Source organism: Cucurbita maxima, unplaced genomic scaffold (assembly GCF_002738345.1).
Source record: "Cucurbita maxima cultivar Rimu unplaced genomic scaffold, Cmax_1.0 Cma_Scf00020, whole genome shotgun sequence".
NCBI classification, from domain to species: Eukaryota; Viridiplantae; Streptophyta; class Magnoliopsida; order Cucurbitales; family Cucurbitaceae; genus Cucurbita; species Cucurbita maxima.
In genome coordinates, this window is record NW_019272036.1 from 3031071 (window position 1) to 3051988 (window position 20918).

The 20918-nt window shown below is 34.5% G+C and overlaps 2 protein-coding genes across 3 annotated transcripts; one reads left to right on the top strand and one right to left on the bottom strand.

Annotated features, from left to right (window-relative positions):
• Positions 1-94: 94 nt before the first annotated feature.
• On the bottom strand, positions 95-13301 carry LOC111494304 (probable nucleoside diphosphate kinase 5). 2 transcript variants are annotated; one of them, XM_023144212.1, is made up of 5 exons: positions 13146-13301; positions 11924-12148; positions 11044-11124; positions 10795-10901; positions 95-203 (listed from the first exon to the last, which is right to left on the bottom strand). In XM_023144212.1, exons 2-5 carry the CDS (start codon positions 12127-12129, stop codon positions 118-120), a joined length of 480 nt encoding a protein of 159 aa, XP_022999980.1. In that variant the 5' UTR covers positions 12130-12148; positions 13146-13301; the 3' UTR covers positions 95-117. The 2 variants fall into 2 exon arrangements, with proteins under 2 accessions (XP_022999980.1, XP_022999981.1); XM_023144213.1 differs by lacking the exon at positions 95-203 and adding an exon at positions 6877-7738.
• A 2968-nt stretch (positions 13302-16269) lies between these two features.
• On the top strand, positions 16270-20410 carry LOC111494566 (proteasome subunit alpha type-6-like). Its single transcript, XM_023144523.1, has 9 exons — positions 16270-16453; positions 17059-17153; positions 17250-17331; positions 17633-17729; positions 17984-18042; positions 18185-18267; positions 19034-19129; positions 19702-19761; positions 19994-20410. Exons 1-9 carry the CDS (start codon positions 16378-16380, stop codon positions 20084-20086), a joined length of 741 nt encoding a protein of 246 aa, XP_023000291.1. The 5' UTR covers positions 16270-16377; the 3' UTR covers positions 20087-20410.
• The last annotated feature ends 508 nt before the right edge of the window (positions 20411-20918 follow it).

The window sequence follows — 20918 nt, forward strand, 5'->3', positions numbered from 1 at the left end:
AGTATTGGGATGATCAAAACAAGTGAAGAGTTTTGACAAATTTGATGCTGAAGCTTTCTCAATCACAGCAAGTTATAATGGTTCAAGTTCCCAAACAGTGGCCTCTCAGTTCTCACTCTAAACCCTCCTTCTCCTTCTCCTTCTCCTCCTGAAAGTTGTTGCTGGATTCTTCCTCTTATACACCTCCAAATGCACATACACCACTAGCATGAAAAACATTCTCTATAAAATTGAATAATTTAATTCCTGTAATTTAATAAGACTACAACAGGAGGATTCTGCGGGTTCAATTCTGGAACATCCTCTATACAACCGACCGTGTCAAAATCTGGTCCGTCAGATCTTGAGATGCAAATCTACGACAACGGCTAAATAGAAAAGGTGGAGTTGATCCCCATACGTATTTAATCTAATGGTAAATAGAATTACACGGCATTCACTGTTCACAGCGAGAATTTTTACTGTACAGTGTAGTCAATTTAAAACATTACTCCTTTCCAGATATGCTTTTACCATTCGATATAATTTCCTCACATCACAAGACATTGATACAGGAACAAAAACGCATGCATGTAAGTATAACAATATAAAATCAATGATCGATAATTTTAATGAGTTATAGATAGCAAAACAATGTAGGATCATTAATACTTTGATCTAATTAATAATTTTATTTAGGGGTATAAACTTATAGTTCGTATCTACATTATGATATACAGGATCAAATTTTTTAGAAAACTCTCCAACACTTCTAGTTGGATAATGCCAAAAAGCTAACCCAATTCAAAGGAGAATATTTATAATTTTACAATAGTTCTTTTAAAAAAAGATAACAATGTCTCGGGAGTCGGGCCCTACCACCATTAATCTGACACCTACGTCTACCCAGGCCCAAGTCATAATAATAATTACTATTATTATCATGTAAATAGATGAAGACATAATTATCATTTCATAAATGGATGGTTTAACCTCAATTTTGCATGATTGAACTAAATACGATACGTAAATATACTAATAATCATGCAACTCCCAACCTAGCTTCCAATGATTTATACTTTCACTAAGATCTATCGAATTAAAATGAAAAAAAAGAAAAAGAAAAGAACACAATTGGTTGAAAGCAAATCTAAAATTATTAAGCCAACTCACTTTAAAATGTGTATGTATATATGTATTCCATCAATAAATATTATACTCTTATACTTCAAAAAAAACTTAAACTATTAGAGATCTTTAAACTCACTCAAAAGATAATATTTTGCATGTCAATAGGTATAGCAGACGTGACATCGTTATCCTTTCAATAATTCCTTCTATTTCAAACTAGATAGAATAAATGAAAATTTTAAAACTTTAAACAAATTTTACAAACAGACTATTAAATTTTTTAAAAAATCAAATCACAAAACAATTTAAAAAGTAAAAATAAAAGAACACCCAAATAATTCCTAAAATAGATTGAAAATTAAGGATTCATAATAAAATTAGATAAACCAGAAAAAAGTACAATTTGTATCTCGGTTTTATCTTCTTGATTTGAGTCTTGATATGCCACAGTAAAAGTCTAACAAGATCTATTAGAAATTCAAATCCTGTCTTCTAATTACGTTTATCTATTAAAAAAAAAGTCGGTAATTTATAAAAAAATTCTTAGTTGGAATTTGAAAACTTGTACCGAGAAATTAATAATATTACATTGTCGACCATTTTTCTAAGAAATCATAAAGACCCCATTCTGATGGCTCATGGAGAAACAATTATAGCAAATTTTCTGAACTGGAAAAAATTGAAGACTTCCTCATATGGAAACAGCCAAAAATTTCGAGCCAAGGAAATTCTTCGAACTGGGGTTCATCTCGAAGTTTGCATCTTCGAAATTCATTATATTTGGATCTTCTATTTGTATTTTTATTTTGTTTTCTTATAGTTTTAATATTCTTTTTTAGTGGCTTAAAAGAATTATGTATCTTTACTATATTTTATTCATTAATCATTTTAATAAAAGATATCCATATCAAATTTCTATTATTATTCATTGAAAAATTAAAGACACTACAGAAGCCATAAAGCTTCTTCTTATAAGTGTATAAACACAAGGCACAAGCCATAGGCTAAGGGTTTCTAATAAGAAAGAAAAGGAAAAGGCTTCGGAGCTGAAAGCTTCGGCCTAGTTCAGCTTTAAGAAACATGATATCCTTTTAGGAACATGCTTACTAAATAAAGCACCATTATATGGAGGAACACACGGTTCCTAGAGTTACTCCTTAAGTTATCGTTTTACCAAATTCACAAATTTTTCTACGGTTATCCAAACTAATTACTTATGAATTCTAATCCAAAAGGACCCTATGAAAGGAACTCTTTATAGATTTTCACAACATAATAAAGAAGGTAGGAATTCCTATCCTCATAAATAGAATATGGGGTGGTCCTTTCTCGATCTATTCCAATTATTTACCATAAACAATCCTAATACACTATTTGTGTCATGTGAACTGTGATTGTCCACGCCCATATTGAAGTGATTGATTGTATCTTCTAACTTTCATTGTATAAAACAAGTTATACGATAAGATTAAATTCTTATACAGTCAACATCAATCATTTTTGTAATATATTCACTAGCATGCAGCTACCTTGACTATTCCAAAAAATAACTAAAAAAAATATCTTATATCCCAAGTAGGCAGTCATATTATGGTCCAAACTTATTCCCTTTCAAGTCTTTTATTATTCACATAGTTTTTGTAGCCTACAATGTTAACTCATGATGGTTCAATCTACTGTAATATATCAAATTCATTTGAATAGTGAAAATTAAAAGTATGCACAACTAGGGATGACAACAAAAACCCACGGGCCCACCTCAAATGGGGCAAGGGATCTCTGATTTGAATGGGTATGGAAGTCAAACTGGGATTTCTTTTCAAGTCCCAATCGGAAACGGAAAAGGTATCCTTGCCCCATCCATGACACCGGACCCGTCCCAAGCCTCTTCTAGTCCACAATGTCCAAGAGTTATGAAAGAGAATTTATTTAGGCTACTACTACTTTTGAGTGACTAGCTCTTTTGCACCATGGCGCCTATATGGCATGACTAGACATGATTATTCTAATGCCAATATTCATGCATTTTTCTCTTACCCTTCAACTTCAATTTGAATCAAGTCTTTTTATTGATTAAGTTTCAACATCTTAATATAAATTACCTAGAGAAATGTGATATTGGTTTGAATTATAGGACTCATGATGCACAACGCATGCACATCAATCAATATTGGAGACCTTTTAGTTTCTGACCCTCCGTTTTAGGCTTAGGGACTCCACATCTCTAAGGCTTTTAGGCAAAGATCTTCCTCTTTCCATGTAAAAATATATATAGGATTCATACCATGGGTATGCAACTAAAGCCCCTAGATAAAAGGAAGATCAAAGATATATAGTTGGAGAGACACCATCTAAATCTTTTACATGAAACCAAAATTATGAGAGCTTATATTCAAAGTAAACATTATTATCATACAGCTGTCTAAATATAGACGTGTAAAATATCTATTATCTCTAACACCATAGCACAATTCACCTCAAAACAACCCAAAATTTGATCAAGTTACTTCTGTCACTACTATGCTCAAATTTCTGACCATATCTAGGCACTCGTACTATCAATTTTACTTGCAAGCTTTTAGTGGCAGGTCACATATAAATCTAATGACTTCAATTTTTTAGCACAGCGCTAGAAATTATTCCAAATTAGAGAATGGAGTGAGATAAAATCACCCCAGTAAGTGGCCCCCCTTTAAAACTTTTTGGCCACGTCTCACGACAAAGTTAATCACATGATGAATAATCCAACCGGGTGGGTTGAAATATTGAAGCTTTATTCCTTCCTCGGAGCTTTTTCTCCTTAAAAGAGTGCCACAAACCAAGCCATCTCTCCACGTTCTTTTCAATAGAATAAGAAAGTAATACTAACCCCTTTGAATTCCAACCACAAGTTTTTCCTCTTAACATCATAGAGTATTACCGTTGTCAATACCAATAATATCTTCCACTAACGAAGAGGCTTAAAAAAATTATTCACACTGTTGCTTAGTGTTTATCTAAACACTTAGCAAATAAATGGTTCTGTCGTGTCGCCATCAGGATGCAGAATACGAATACCCTCAACAAATAAAAGGCTTTGTATTTCGTACTGATTTTAAAATTAAATTAATTAAAATAAAAAATAAAAAAGACTTATAAGTCTTTAATGAACCACTGTAAACAGCTAAATAAGCATCAATAATCTGTTGAAAATACGAATCCTTATGTTGTAATGCTGTGTATGTCAACTTTAATTTATAAATGTGCTACCACATAGTAAGGTTAATATATTAAAAAGGTTTCAAAATAGTGAAGGGGAAGCAAAACACAGCAAAGATAATTGAGATGACGAACTCCGTGACCAAACTGGTAAAAAAAATATCCGAAGCTTAAATATCTTTACATCATAATCGTCACTAGGTTCGTCATTTTAGTCTCATTCCTCAAAAGTTCCTCGAGATGCAGGGAAAAGGAAGAGAGGAAAAGAAAATCATGAAAGTGGAATAAAATATGAAGGGCGAAGAGTCAGAATAGAATCACTCCAACCAAGACAGCTTATTTTAAAAGAAAGATAAGAAACCATGTGAGGTGTGCATCTAGTAGATGTCTAGGGTTTACAAATCAAAACTAAAAAGAGAAATGATATGCTATGTTACTCAATTCTGGAAGGCAAATATTGCGGTTGGCAAGCATAAACTAAGACTTGGTATTGCGTGGACTTGTATCATCCGATGGTTTCGTTTGACTAGCTCGCTTTTCATTATATCTTCTTTTAATCAAATGGAAACTTCTAGCTATGATATCCACAAATACCTCAAGTATCCGGGAAGAGGCATAATAGAGTATATATCTCGACTCTAACTGTATGAATTATGAATGTATTATCTCATGAGCAAAGAATTGATTATTTGGAGAAAATTATTCAATAAAGCTACCACATTGTGCTACTCACCCTTTTTAAACCCTTAGATACATGATGAACTTATGATCATTATTATTTTAATTTTCTCCTACATCCAAGGGTATAAAACCGTAAATCACATAATACCAGTCTACCAAAATAATTTATCCGGTTTTTGGTTATTGACAAGATCCTTGTATGTTTCTATATCATTTCTTGATAGGATTGACAATTTGCGATTTGGATTCTAGTTATGATCATCTTGAGGAAAGTGGTGATAGTAATGGCTAAAGGAACTAAATATTTTTTTATAAGTCTCTATCAACTCCCAAGACCAAAATAAAAATAAAACTTTTTCAAACTTTTAACACTTAATTCTTAAGATCAAGAGTGTCTCACAAACTTTTAACTATAACTATGAGCTCAAATTCACATCAAAACAAGAATATTTGATGGAGGTTGAAATGTTAAAATGATTAGTATAAGAAGTTGACGCCAGGTCATAGAAGAAGAGAAGAAACCGCCAGCCAAAAAAGATGTTCCAAGCATTAACATGATGGAGATTAATTATAAAAAATCCCGGGAGAAAAGTTAGTTGAAACCTAAATCCTATCAAATCAAACTGAAGCCCACGGGTTCAAAAAATTATCTCTTCAATGCCGTAATGCAAGGCAGCAGATACCGCCAATTGAAAATAGGATTCTTGCGCCATGTGGTCCAGAAAACCAGAATCCAAGCATATATATATATATATTTTTTAAGGAAAATTAGGTTGGATCACCAACGAGCGCTAGGTTGCAACCAAGCATGGGCGTTAGCATTCAACATGAGCGACGGTGGCAAGAGTGAGAGTTTGAGGAAGGAAAATCGTCGAAGGGTGTGTGGGTTGACCATTTGCATCTAAGACTGATTGTTACCGTGGCTACCGCCTGCTGGTTGTGTGGCATGGCTGTGTGGGTCGATTGTCGGCATCTAAGAGTGGGAATGAGAGAGGGAGGGACACGACACGAGCCAACATGGGTGACTAGGTGTGGTGTTAGGGTTATAACTACACACGTTGTAACATTTTAGTTTTATATATTTACTTTTTAAAATTAAGGAATTCAGCTCCGTTTGGTTGAACCAAACAAAGAAAAACTCAGCCCACAAACCAAACCCAACCGTACCAAATTTTGGCCTAGTAAAATATCAACCCAACCCAACCCAAACGGAAAATTTCTAACCCAACCCAAGCAGAAAAAATATATAACCTAACCTTTACCATTTGGGTTAGTGGTCCACCACATTATTTGTGCTATTTGTACACCTCTAATTGGGTTATTAGATTATTTGTACACCCCTATCCGTGATTTCAACCTTTCAACTATCCTAATATAGAAGTGCTAGAAATTCCAGCCATAATGAAAAAGAAGGGGAAAAATTACCAAAGATAATGTAAATGTTTAACCAATGGATTGTGATATTCTATATTAGTTGGGAAGGAAAACGAAATATCATGTATAAGGGTGTGGAGACATTTACCTGACAAACGCGTTTTAAAGCCTTGAGAGGAAGAAACCTGAAAGGTGCCCAAAGAGGAGATTATCTGCTAGCAATGGGTTTGGACTGTTACAAATGGTATCAAAGCCAGACACCGAACTATATGCCAAGAAGGAGACCGTTCCTCAAAGGGGGTAAGACATGAGGCGGTGTGCCAGTAAAGACGCTGGACCCCGAAGGAGGTAGATTTGGTAAGGGTCCCACATCGATTAGAAAAAGGAACGAGTGCCAGCGGGACGTTAGTCCTAAAGGGGGGTGGATTGTGATATCCCATTTTGGTTGGAGAGGAGAACAAGGGTGTAGAAATCTTTCTCTAGCATACGCATGTTAAAGTCTTGAGGGGAAGCCTGAAAGGGAAAGCTCAAAGAGGACCATTGCAGTGGGGTGGATTGTTACATGATATCATCTGAGATATTAAATTTCCGGCCATAAACATGCTATAGGATCAAATTAATTGTTTTATAAGATACTCGGAATCTATAAAGCTAACCTAAATATCCAAAATTATATATACGTAAATCTGAAAGTGTAGCAGTCGTGGGTTACAAAACTACAATCTCACTTTCCTACATGAATTCGCTAACAAGTAAAACCAATCAATCTTCAGTCTTATGGCAACTGGACAAAAGGGGCACGGAAAGGATGCTACAGGCCCATACTTTACAGTTTACATTGGAGCAAACAAAGTGTGAAAGGTTACTTAAGATCAATGTTTTTAAGGGCTGAAGGGGTGCACATATGTACTCCACATTTATTCAGATCAAACAAATGTGGAGTACATAGATCTACATATTAAGATATGTAAATAGACATCTAGGTCGAGAGTACAAATATGGCATGATAAGGATATCATATGTACATACTATACATATTTAGGTCGGATTACAATTTACAACGGGGTAAAATGGACTCATGCCTTTCAATTAAAGATTCTCTTATACATTTACATTTACATTTACACCTTTGCATATTCATCAAAATGCACTCGGGAATGCCAATCTAGAAAAGTGTCATCTCTGGCAGAGTAAAAGATCTTAAACGGTATTGGATGCTTAAAAGGGGGTCTGGAAGTAAGAAAGCCATATGCCCAGTTCCAAGGTTGCACCTATTGTACTTGAGATGGAACTTCTTAGCACAATTCTTTTCTTTCTTCGTTATGATCACCTCGGGTTTTCAGAGATTTTACCTTCTAACATTCTCCATTGCTCTCTGGTTCTTGTAGTATTGATTGGCAAAATTATTGCACTCTCGTTAATAAACAGGTTCTTGAATAATAAAGGTTGAGATGTAACTAGAATGGGTTGGCTTAGTAGATCTGATCATAGGAGCCATTTGAGATGAATTAATTGATCTTAGGAACTGCATAATCAATGGTTCTTAAGCCAATTCACTAAAGTTCTCATATCACTAGTGCCAATAAAGACCCTTGTAAATAGTAAATGGCCTTAAGAGAATTGATTCAAGTCATAGTGGTCACTTCCTTAGGACTTATTATCTTACTTGTTACTTTGACAGTTAAATGTCATAGGGTCGAGCAATTGTCTCCTAAGAATAGTCAAGGTACAAGTAAGTTGGCTTCACCTTATACAAATATTAAAAATATTATAATAATAGTGATGAGGAGGAGTTAAAAATTCAAATGTTCTATTGGGAAGAGATGGAAGCGATTAGAAAACAAGCATAATTTTCAAAATCTAAAAATCAAACTGCTATTAAAAAGTGGCTTCAATAAACAAATAATATTCAAACGAATCTTTAAAAATTCCAAATGATTATTCATTCGGTGAACAGAGCCAGCGTCCAGGTGATGTCCAAACACCAAGCCTAGACCCTACTAACCAATTCAGTGAAAATAATAATCCGTTAAATCATATTCTCCCATAGCTACTTACTTTTCGGCTCCTCATAAATCTATCCTTGAGAGGGTCAGTTAGATCTGAGGACTGAGAAATTCATCAAACTTGATTGTGATAGGAATATTTGTCTACAAAAAGGAAATCGGAAAGGGAAAACCACTCGCCTCCATTTACCTTTAACTTCAGTCCTCAATAACTAAGACGGCTAATCTACATGTATTTATAAACATTGATTGGTTCTACTCATGGAACCACAGATTTATCTCTCAACCAGGTCATTAATACTAAATCATCTGAAAGGATAGTACGTTAAGGCCATGTCCAATAATCCTTTGCCTCCCTAGGAAATGTGAGATTCATCCGAGTATATTGAGAATCGGTGTCCAGAAATTCTGAGTGTATGTGCATTGCATAAATAAGTGACTTTGTGATTCGTTTCCTTTTTTATTTTTGCATAATGGACACCAATTTCAAAAAAGAGTCATGTTGGACACTTTTTTTTTAAGACTTTTTGCTTGTGCTAATGACTTTATGCGCTATTCCCCAAATGAAGAACTTCACCTTTTTAGGGTGATATCCTTTCCATACTATCTTTGCTAGCGTGGGATTTATTGCTTCTACTTTTTGCCCCATGTTCATCATCAAGGATTTTGTAGAGTAGATCCAGTCAACGCTAGGGAGCCAAGTCAATGAGTCTACTTCATTTGACAATACCACTTGGGCAAGTCAAAGGCTTAATTCGGCTCATTTCGTTGCTTCGCCTTTAAGTTCCTACCAAGCTTCAAGTCTCAGAATTTGTTGACAGCATTCCAAGTTTCTTTGATCGTGACTTTTTTGGCTATGAGAGAGTCTGCACAAAAGTGGATATCGCAAGGCTAGCATGGCATTTTCAATCTATAAGTCAATCTCCAATGATGCGCTTCCTCCATCACCCACCGTATGGTGAATTCGGTTGATGATGAGGTTTTTATGTTTTTTTATATACTTCCCAGGCCCTTTTGCAGAAGATGAAAGGGGTTGATTTTTGCATGATGTAGGAGTATATTTAGCCTTTATAGGTTTTCTCCCCCAGGCATTTTCTTTGTAATGATATCTCCATATCTATTTTGCAATGAGAGGTTTGTTCTTATTTATCAAGAAAAGACTGAGTCCTCCCTTTTCTGTTGGGAGGTTTATAACATTCCATCGAATAAGGTGTAGGTCATCATTTCACATATAGTTTCAAGATAATCTTTCTATATCCAAAGTCACTTTTTATGGCACTTCAAATAGAGACATGAAGTGGGGAGGTTGGATAATGTGGCTTGTATTAGGGTGAGTCTTCCGCCTTTTAAAGTATAACATGATAACCATGTTGACAACCTTCTTTCTACTTTTTCAATAATAGTCTTCTAGAAGGAAAAAGATTTGTGACTTCCTCTAAAGGGTAATCTAAGGTATATATTCGGCCATTCACCCTTTTTACAACCATATATGCTAGCAAAATTTTCAATAATCTTTGTACTAATATTGATGCCCATAATCTTTATTTTTTTAGAGATTGATATTTTTTTCAGAGAATCTTTCAAAGGTTTTTCCTGTCTCGATCATGTTTTTTTATGAAAGAGACATACGTCAAATCAAAAAAGAGGATTGTATCATCTGCAAACTGAAGGTGGTTGATCCTTAAGTCTTCCTTACCAATTCGAAAACCTTTTATCTTCTCTTTTGTTTTCTGCTTTTGTCCGTAGGTGATTGAGACAATCCATTGCCATGATGAAAAGAAAAGGAGATAGTGGATCACCTTGTCGAAGACCTCGTATGGCATAAATCTTCCCTCTCAGTCTGATTAATCAAAATATAGAGGCGTGTACAAGAACTAGTCAAGCTCATACACTCACAGATTAATGATTAAAATTAATCATGTTTTCCAACCATTTCACCTGTCAGAAGTACAGTAACAGAAAAGGAAAGTATGCTTTCGTGGACCAAGATACAAACGCGTCTTGTGGGAGAACTAAAGAAAATTTTTGTTTCGTCATTTCCTATGAGAAACATAATTATAAATTCTTGGTAAACTAAAATGTGTTTTTGGTCGTGAATGGCTGATAAATCCAGCTTCATGTTTTCCCCACCTATGCCTCCTATGTCTCCTATCTGTCTAGAATTTACAACTTCTGATTTTAAAGACCAAAAATTCAGGTATAACGTATCTTACAACTCTACATTAACAAATAAAAAATCATTTCTTTCATTTATAGGATTATGATATTAAAAGATAGTTATATGACTGCCCATATAGATCACAAGATGATGTGAACAATATAAATGTGACAGTAAAAATTTGCAGTACTAAAAGACAAAAATAGATCATGCACAAACAAATTGGTATGCATTTTAAATATAAATGGTATAGGGAATAGATAGTACCAATTTCCTCATCAAAGAAAAATGATCTCTCTCTTTTTGCTGATTGAAGAGAATCTGAACCATGAACACAAATTTTTCTCTGATCCAAGCCATACATTGCAGTAATGCTGAAAAAATGCAAAAGAACCTTGTGAAAACCAAAACGAAAAATGAACTGGTAGCAACTATATTGACATCAGTATTGAATTCATGTCTTATACTCAGGAGGCAAAGCATATATATAGGGACAAAGATAAAAATTTATATGACCTGTTGGGATGTGTAGCCTTAGCTTTAGATGCATCCGTTGGCCCAATCATAGCACGCCAATCTGCGATTGGATTTTTGTTTCTCCAAAACCATAATGCAGGATCGCACGATTAGTGTTAGACATAGGAAGGACACCCAACTGAAATACAGGATTGCACGATTCTAGGATATTCCATGTTAGTTTAAAACCTTTACATAAAAAATCAGATTAAAAGTCCACCAGATTATTTTTAATGTCCTCTGCTATTCAAAGATCCACATTTCAACTAAGTTAAACTATTAGGTATGGCTTGAGGTGGAGAAGCACACTAACGAACATCTCTTAAGCTTGAAATACGTTTCATAAACTTCTCTATGTTGCTAATATTTTGACTGAAATTACTTGAAAAGAAAGTAAGATAAATAGTCATTGCATGAATTCGTAATCTCAATATCAGCATTTTCAAATTGTTGTTTCGAGTGCAACAGCTGTTCATGTGATTGCTGCATTAATCATGAGTGAAGATGATATCCACCACTTGCTAGAAAATTAAACAAGGAAAGCAGTTCAAATGCAAGCATAAAGAAGCAATAATAAAGATACTTTGAGGTACGACATCACTATTGATACGACAGTACCACAAAACTGTTGAGGAATGTTGGGAGGGAGTCCGACAATAGCTAACTAAGAGAATGATCCTGGGTTTATAAGTAAGAAATACATCTCCATTGGTATGAGGCCTTTTGGAAAAATCAAAAGCAAAACCACGAGAGCTTATGCTTAAATTGGACAATATCACACCATTGTGGAGGTTCGTGATTCCTAACAAAAATATATAAAATTATGCAAATGATTATTTCGAGAGGAAACTTGGCAACATTTCAAAGATTCAACACTTACCTTGTCATGTATTTGACCAGACTAGAAAGGAAGCTTCTTGACAAATGTTCAGCATAAAAGCGACTTGCTCTATCTTCATGCAATTCCATTATTCTTTCCTTCAAAATTCTGAAGCCTGACTTCAAAATGGCCAGTTTAATTCTATCAGTGTAGTTACCACGCAACCCATCTGGTTTTACCATAGCCAAAGTTTTCTCCATTTCCATACTTCCATTACTTGCGAACCTAAATTCATGCCATTCAATATTGTAAAATTATTTATTATGTGAATAAGAAGAAGGTCAAAAAAAGAAAAACAAGTTACAACGAGTAAAAATGTCAGAGTCTAACAGGTCAAAAAGCAAAGTGTCCCATAAAATATCACGATTTTAATATAATTGATGATAATACGGAGAAAGGGAGAAGGCAATTTAATGCTCGTGTCGCGACAATAATCTTCAACAGAAGGCAGCACAACCAAAAAAAGAAAACCATCTGACAGATAAAGGAAATAAGTGAAATTAATATCATTAAATTTAAAGGTACCAAAAAAGAAAACAGTTCCGAAATTGCTCAACAGAATCATCTATAGCTAATAAAAATGGATTTTCTTTCTTCTTCTTTCTTTTTCTATTTCTATTTCCATCGTTATTGATCGAATGTACATCCGATTAATTAAGTCATCCAACACGAATTCTACATTAAGATACAAGTAAACGATGTCAATATGTACCAAGTAAACTTTAGCTGCTATATCAAATTAGACGAAAACAGTACAACTATCGATGACGATGACAAATACTGGATTCCTTGGACCTAAGCAACCAGATGATCGAAAATTTTCAGAAGAAAACATGACGCCATAGCATTACGAACACGCCAGAAAAGCGATAGCGACGATGGAGAATAAAAAGAGATCCCGAAAACCGATAGAAAACTAAACAGATCATCATCTCCTAAGCAAAACTGCCATAACAACAATATAAATCGCATCAAAAGCACGGGAATCGACAAGACATTTCGCAATCGCATCAAGTTCGAAAAGAAAAAATCAACTGGTTTCAGAACATCCGAGGCCGCCATACCGGAAAACGAACTCAGTTATTCTCCAAAAAACTAAATGATACAGCAAAGCATACAATCCGTTTCAACAAATAGTCCGTAATTTCAAGAACGATAACTAATCCTGCAGTTTCTTAACCTCCGTTTTTTAGTTTACTCCATAACCGATTGAAACGCGTACCTGTGATTCGTAGAGCCGAGTTAGAGAAGGCGGAAGAAAGAGGACAGAAGCTCAAGCAGTTGCAGAATAATGTAATGGCGGGAAAGTTGAAAGCGGTACAAAATGAGGGGAGAGAGAGAGATAGAGAGGAAGAAGATGGCGGTAACTTGAAATTTACGGGAAAGCACCCTCGCCAATTTCTGAGATTGTTTTCTTTTTTAATATTAAATAATTAACAGTTAATTTTTTAATATTAATAAAATAAAATATTATATGTAAAATATGTATTTATTTATTTTTAAATATTTAATTAAAATTTGCGGAAAAATATCCAATTTTATTACAAAGAAAATTTTATTTTCATAATTGGGAAATAAATAAGATAGTGAATATACTAAACTTTAATACAATAGAATAGTCAAAATATTTTACAACTTTCTAATTTAAAATTTTAATTTAAGAATTCATAAAATAACAATATGTTTTAAAATTATTCAAATAACATATTTTTTTAAAAATTAAGATAAAATTTATGGAGAATTGTTTGTTAATTTATTTATATTACAAATAATGTGTTTAAAATAATATAAAATATATGAATAATCAATTTATTAGTTTATTCATATTATAAATAATGCGTTTAAAAATAATATAAAATATATAAATAGTTGTTTACTACTCATCCATGTTATAAATAATGTATTTTAATATAGCATGGAATATTTAGTTTTATTTTTATCTTTAAAAAAAATTATAAAATTAAAAGTAATATTGGTTTTCAGGATCATAAACTAAATAAACAATAAAATAATAAATAAAAAAAACAAAACAAAATAATAAAATCTATAAAAGACCCAAACAAAATGATAAAATATATAAAACCTATAAAAGACACTAAATAAAATGATAAGATATCTAAAAAAAACTAAATAATATAAATAAGCACAGTATGGTGTATGCACGGTTTGTTGGTTCAAGTTGTCAGATTCATTGTACACCCCTACATAGTACCTCTGCATCATATTTCTTGGACCAACGATCCATGAACATATGGTCATTCTTTCCACACTTGTAGCAAATACCATCAAATCTCTTCCCGTGAGAACTCTTGCTGTCGTTCTTCCGAGCTCTTCAAGGTTGTGCATTTCCTTGGTTACTTCTTTTTTTTGCCACCATTTTATTATTCACGTTTGGTAGACAACTTATTGTTGCTTCGACTTCCACCTGTTTAGAGTGATTCTTCTTCACTCTTTGATGTAATGTCTGCCATTTGTTTAAGCATGACTTATTGACTAGATAATAAATTTCCAAACTGGATGGTTGAGTGGACCATAATTATACAACAATAGCGAAGCTTCTATATTCTGGTCACAATTCGTAGATAATAATCTTCTTCTCCAATGACAGATTTCGAGTCTAGTTCATCAATCTCTTGGTAGATCGACTTGACTTTGTGGAAGTACTGAGCAATTGTCATGTCACGTTCTCTAGAAGTTGTGGCATTGTATCGTTCTTCTTTGGAAACAACATCACGAACGTGTCTCGTACTTCTTTCGGTGTCTTGTCATCTCAATTGTGTTCTAAAATCTCTTCTCCAATTGTGGTCTTCAAGGCAAACATTGTTATGCTTGCTTTAATTCTCCATTTGCACAAGACGCCATTAGGATCCTCCTCTAATGACGTAATTTCACTCCCTCCAACAACCTCCCAAGAGTCCTGCCTTTGTAAATAAGATATCATGCATGTTGCTTATGTGGTGTAGTTGTTGTTGAGTTTCTTGATTCCTCCAACGATTTAAAAATCACCCATCGTATTGACTATACTAGTAATACCAAACAATCTATTTTGACTCAAAATTTACAGAGTCATAGACTACTCATGACATAAAAGAACTCACCCACCAATAATCTCAATAAGTCTTTTGTGATTTGGAAGATCATACAGACATGCAATCATAGAGCATTACTAAGAATTCAAATAGATCAAACAATCTACGCTAATCTCGGTCTAATATCATATTGTTGAACACAACTCTTTGTGGGAAACACTTTTTATTAATATCAATCGATAAGAGATTACAAAATAGTCTGTAGAACACTACTACACATTGCTACTTGAGACTATTTGTGATTTGTTGGGTGAAAACTTTTGTAGAGTGGATGGACATTTATAATAGAGACGTCATGGTCATGCATGTCCAAGGCGTGTTGTGAATGGCCGCATGATAGATATCCTAGTCTTGCTTGTCCATGACGTGTTATCCATGGTTGCATGCTCGTTCCAAACCATTTTTACATGCTTTCATCCTAGACAAGTCTTTACCCTTTCATATTAAGTCAGTATGAGGGTGTATGACCGTTCACCAAAATCATGTCTACACCTGCAAGGGCTAAAATGTCCCAAGATGTACTATAAAAGGCTATGACTAGTTGTCAACTTCTTCCTACCTGATAGTTATATGTAGTAAGTCGTTGTTGTTACCTTTTTTGCTTACATTCCCATATAACAACACCATGTCCAATTTTTCAAATCCTGCTTTCAAAATTCTCTTATGAAATCTCTCTGTCCCGTTTTTCAAAACTTTTTTTCTTGAACCAGAGCCAGAGGCGAGCATACGTCGCTTGGTCGTAGGCGACACAAGAACGAATAGACTTAACTCACTCGTTGCTAGGAAGTGAGTGCCGCAGAATTGCAAGGTGCAGATTAATTTATTTTTAAAATATCTAACAATTTATTCATAAAATAGTTGAACATCTCTATTTCTAAATTATTTAAATCATTTTTTTAAAATCTCTAAATCTGTCGTTCTTAAAATACCTAAATCATTTTACTCAAATATAAATACAATAAGTTAGTCTATTTTAACATAAAATTCCATAAAAAAAAATACGGTTGATTTTTATTATTTAATGATTCAAACTCCGGACAAAAAACTTGTAGTTAATTTATTCATCTATCCACGTAAAAACTTTCATTAAATTTTAATTATAATTTTTATGCTAAAAAGTCTAAATAATTACAAATTTTAAAGAAGAGAAGAGAGTAAAATTTCAATTGGTGGCTAGTTTTAATTTTTTCCTCTAAAAAAATAAAATAAATCTTAAAAAAAAAAAAAAAAAAAAAAACCTTGGAAGCCACTTTTAGCCTGCCTGGTTTTCTTGATGAGAAAGTTTTTCGCGGCTTCTGTGCTCTAATTCTTCAAGCTCTCAATAACCATTTTCTCCACAGTCCTAATCCATCTGAACCAGAAGCCATGAGCCGTGGAAGTGGAGGAGGATACGATCGTCACATTACTATATTCTCCCCTGAAGGCCGCCTATTTCAAGTCGGTATGTTATGCAATCCTGTCCTCTTCGATCTTGTTTTTGTTTCCATCGAACCAGATGAACTGTCTTTTAGGGTTTTCTATTTTCAATTAATGTTTGTAAATCATTGCCTCTGAAGTGATTTAGCTAGACCTTTGAGTTTGAGTGGTGAAAACTCTCGGAAAAGAATATCTCCGTTCTGAAATGTGATGCTGTTTCTTAGAAGTGAATATTGTTGTCGAGAGAATTCATTTCGTGATTTGCAGACAGAATTTAGGGGAACGCATAATCGAATTTTGTATTTTATGTGCGACAATGAAGGTATAGGTGTAATGTAGTGTATGGCCTTTGATCTGTTAGTGATAGTTTTTTTGTAGAGTACGGTGTAATTTTGAAATATTTGGAAACTTTAGGCTGTATTCCCTGACAATCAAGATTTAACGTCTAGGATTGTTTTAGAAAGGACTGCGCAAGGAATTGCTTCCAGTCAGTAAATTGTTATAACATCCCAGACGCCTGCATTTTGATCGATCTTAGGTTTATCATGCATTTTTCCATTTGGTTTCGAGTTTTAGCTTTTCAACATTGTTATGTTTTCATGACTTGTTCATTTTGAAACGACCAACTAGAGTATGCATTCAAGGCTGTGAAATCTGCTGGAATTACCTCGATTGGCGTCAAAGGGAAGGATTCGGTTTGTGTTGTAACTCAGAAGAAGGTCCCTGTGAGTATTAATTGTTTGGCCGTGCCACTTCCTCGACTCTCGTGTACAATGCTCGACACTTTGGCTCCCTTATAGTAATTCCCATGTTTCTTGCAGGATAAACTTTTGGATCAGACAAGTGTCACTCACCTTTTCTCCATCACTAAGTATTTGGGCTTACTCGCCACTGGCATTACAGGTTTCTTTTATGTCTTTTTGCTTCATAGTTATTCAAGATAACATCATAATTCGAGAAAGATTCCTCATCTCTTGTTTGTATCAATTTTCAAATCTACCGATGGCAATGACAGAACTGTACTCATTAAGATAGCAGAATCTCATTAACTGGCTCAAGAAGAATCCCTTGACGTTATTCCTGAACTAGTCTTTTTATGTGTATGATGATGTCTATCATACTAATAATTTTCTCTACTCTACATTGTACTGTTATTAGTTCAAAGTACCACATAGTCCTTATCCACTTTGTATATGCCACTCAGCTGATGCCAGATCACTGGTTCAACAAGCAAGGAATGAAGCAGCAGAGTTTCGATTCCGATATGGCTATGAGATGCCTGTGGATGTTTTGGCTAAATGGTATTCTGATTATTTCCTTCCTTTTCGAGTAACCAATTGCTGAGGAAGTGCTGGTGTTTTATTTGTCTTCAGCTATGTGGCAATGGTCAACTATGTCAAAAAATCTCTTTCAAGTTTAGATCAAGGTTTTTAAGCATAAACACTTTTGTGGAAATATGTTGTTTTCAAAGTTAAATACGTGGACATCAATCAATGAGTTTTGGAAGGTGATTCAAGGAACTGGACTGATGATTTTGGAATCAATTCTTTTGCAGGATTGCTGATAAATCACAAGTCTATACCCAGCATGCTTACATGAGACCACTTGGAGTTGGTTAGTTTCTGCTTTATTTCTTATTTTAGATGCACTTGTGCTTGAAAGTTGAACATATTATACTAGTATCTGTTAGGGATTAGCTTTTGAGCAGGTCATTATTTATCCCTTAAATTTTCTTTTCCTTCTGGATTTTTTTTAGTGGCAATGGTTTTAGGCATTGACGATGAGTATGGGCCTCGCCTCTATAAATGCGATCCTGCTGGTCATTTCTTTGGTCACAAGGTACGTGACCTTTTATAAGAAAAATGACTGGGTTAGTAATTTTATGTCAATTTGCTATTTGTACATATGTCAAAAATATTATATTTCCCAATTGACGGATGCCACATTGGCAATTTTTTTTTTTAAAATGGCTTTCCAGTTGATGTTAGTAAAATAAGAAAAGAACCAAAGCTGTACAGATTGTTGTCAAACTAGCTTGTATCGGTGTGTATATGTGTGTGTATGTATATGTATGTATTGATTGGTGCGGTTTCTTAGGCTCTAGGGGGAGGATAACTTTTTTTTTTTAATATTGCTTCATCTTTTCTTTGCATCAATTTGAGGCTCCTAAAGAAGTAGAGGAAACATAAAGGAAAAAACCACGCTAGTATAGCTCAACTAACATAAAATATACGTCATGATCAAGAGGTCAGAGGTTTAAGTCTCCCATTTCACGAATTTTGTACTAAATAAATGAATAAATAACTCTGATACCGTCTTGCTTCTAAGTAAACTCTGTTCCAAATATCATTGATTTATATACAGGTACATTCTATTGTTTGAGGGCACCAGTATTTGATATAACGTCGTGATACGTAGGGCTTCATTCCTATTTCGAGTACATGCACTTGAGCTGCTACACAATCTACCTGATTTGATTGTTGCTTTAGTTGCTTCTCCCGCATACTTGTTTGGCATGTTTGTTATGTATTCCACTGCTTTCGTTTCTTTACCTGTTTACTTATTATTATTTGGTTACCCATGCGAATCCACTTGTGTGATTTAGGCCACTAGTGCTGGACTTAAGGAGCAGGAGGCTATTAATTTCCTGGAAAAGAAAATGAAGAATGATCCTGCTTTTACTTATGAGGAGACCGTGCAGGTAGATCTCATTTCATTTCAAAAGTTCAGACATTGTACCGGTCACGTAGTTTTCTCTTTTCCTTGCCTGAAAGTAATTTTTTCTCATTAACCATCATGGATTGGCTCTGTGGAAAATTATAAAAGGCTTCGGAGGGAATGAGTTCAAACCCTAATAAAAACCTTAGGGAAAGAGTTCAAACCATATTAAAGGGCATGGAGGGGAATGATTCCAAACCATGTATCGTGGCAGCTACCTCTGCCTAGGATTTTAATATTTAATGAGTTGCCTTGACAATTAAATGTAGTAGGGTCTTGTCTTGTGAGATAAATCGAGTTGCATACAAGCCAGCCTAGTCAGTCACCGAAAAAAATCGTTTTTTTTTAGTATTTGGGAATAACCCGTGTTTGTCCACAGTTATTTTTCCAAGAAAGAGAACGACTTAAATTGGAAATATTCTCTCAAGTAACTTTGGACCTGATTTCCCCTATTTGTTATTTTCATTTCATCTTCTTCCATTATGCACGGGTTTGATACAAGTGGCAACATATTTATGATTATGACTAATTTTTCACGTCAAATTCTTGTCTTAGACTGCAATTTCTGCACTTCAATCTGTTCTCCAAGAGGACTTCAAGGCCAATGAGATAGAGGTACTAAAATTTCATCGTTTCTTTATTTTCCACAAATTTGCTCCAGATTCTATTGAATGGAATGTTACATGATCGGTCTTAAATTCAAATTCTGATTTGACATGGTTGCTTCCACCATGTTGACAAGTTGTTATGTTATTGTCATTGCCATTATTCCACTTTATAAATGTTCTTTTCTGTCAATTGCACCATAATTATGACGATAACCCGAATGAATTCTCGACGTTTATAGGTGGGAGTTGTTAGGTCAGAGAATCCCATCTTCAAAGTGTTGAGCACCGAAGAAATTGATGAACATTTGACTGCCATTAGTGAGCGAGATTGATCTATGTTCTGCAAAAAAAAAAAAAACGAACTGAAGAAGTTGTAGAACATTCGACTGCAACAGATAGAAGAGATCAGTTGTCGATTCGTGCTATATATGCTACAAACAGTACAACATTCATCTTTAGAATTTGTATTTCAGAGGAATTCATCTTGTTACATGATTTAACGCACTTAAACTAAGTTTCTGTTAGCATATAGCATGAGAGGAAGTAGATTTTGAAGCGTCTCTCATTCATCATGGTAGAGAGAAAAACTCATGAAGTTAAGTTCCTCTGGGATAACTCTAAGCCTATAAAATGCAAGTTTTAGTTCTTATATTCAAAATTTAACCGACAGTCCTAATGTGTTCTTAAGAAAGATTATCAATGGAAGGAAGGTCTCTCGAGATCATCAATCATTTGACACACAAAAACCAAGTGAAGGATGGGTTTCCATATAGCCAAAAATTATTAGAGGGTCTTTTGTAACGACCCGATCCAGATCTACCGCTAGCCGATATTGTCTTCTTTGGGTTTTCCCTTTCAGGCTTCTCAAGGCTTTAAAACCCCATTCAGGCTTCTCAAGACTTTAAAACGTCTCTTAGGGGAAGGTTTCCACATCTGTTTTGTTCTCTTCCCTAACCAACGTGGGACATCACAATTCACCCCGCCTAGCATCCTCACTGACATTTGTTCCTTTCTCCAATTGATATGGGAGCGCCACCAAATCCACTCCCTTTGGGGTCAGCGTTCGTCGTAAGACCATGTATGGGGGCTGACGCCTGCCCAGTACCGAAAGGTCAAGGAAGTTGGTGACCTGATGACAGGGGAGCCGGCGATCGAAGCCCCGGT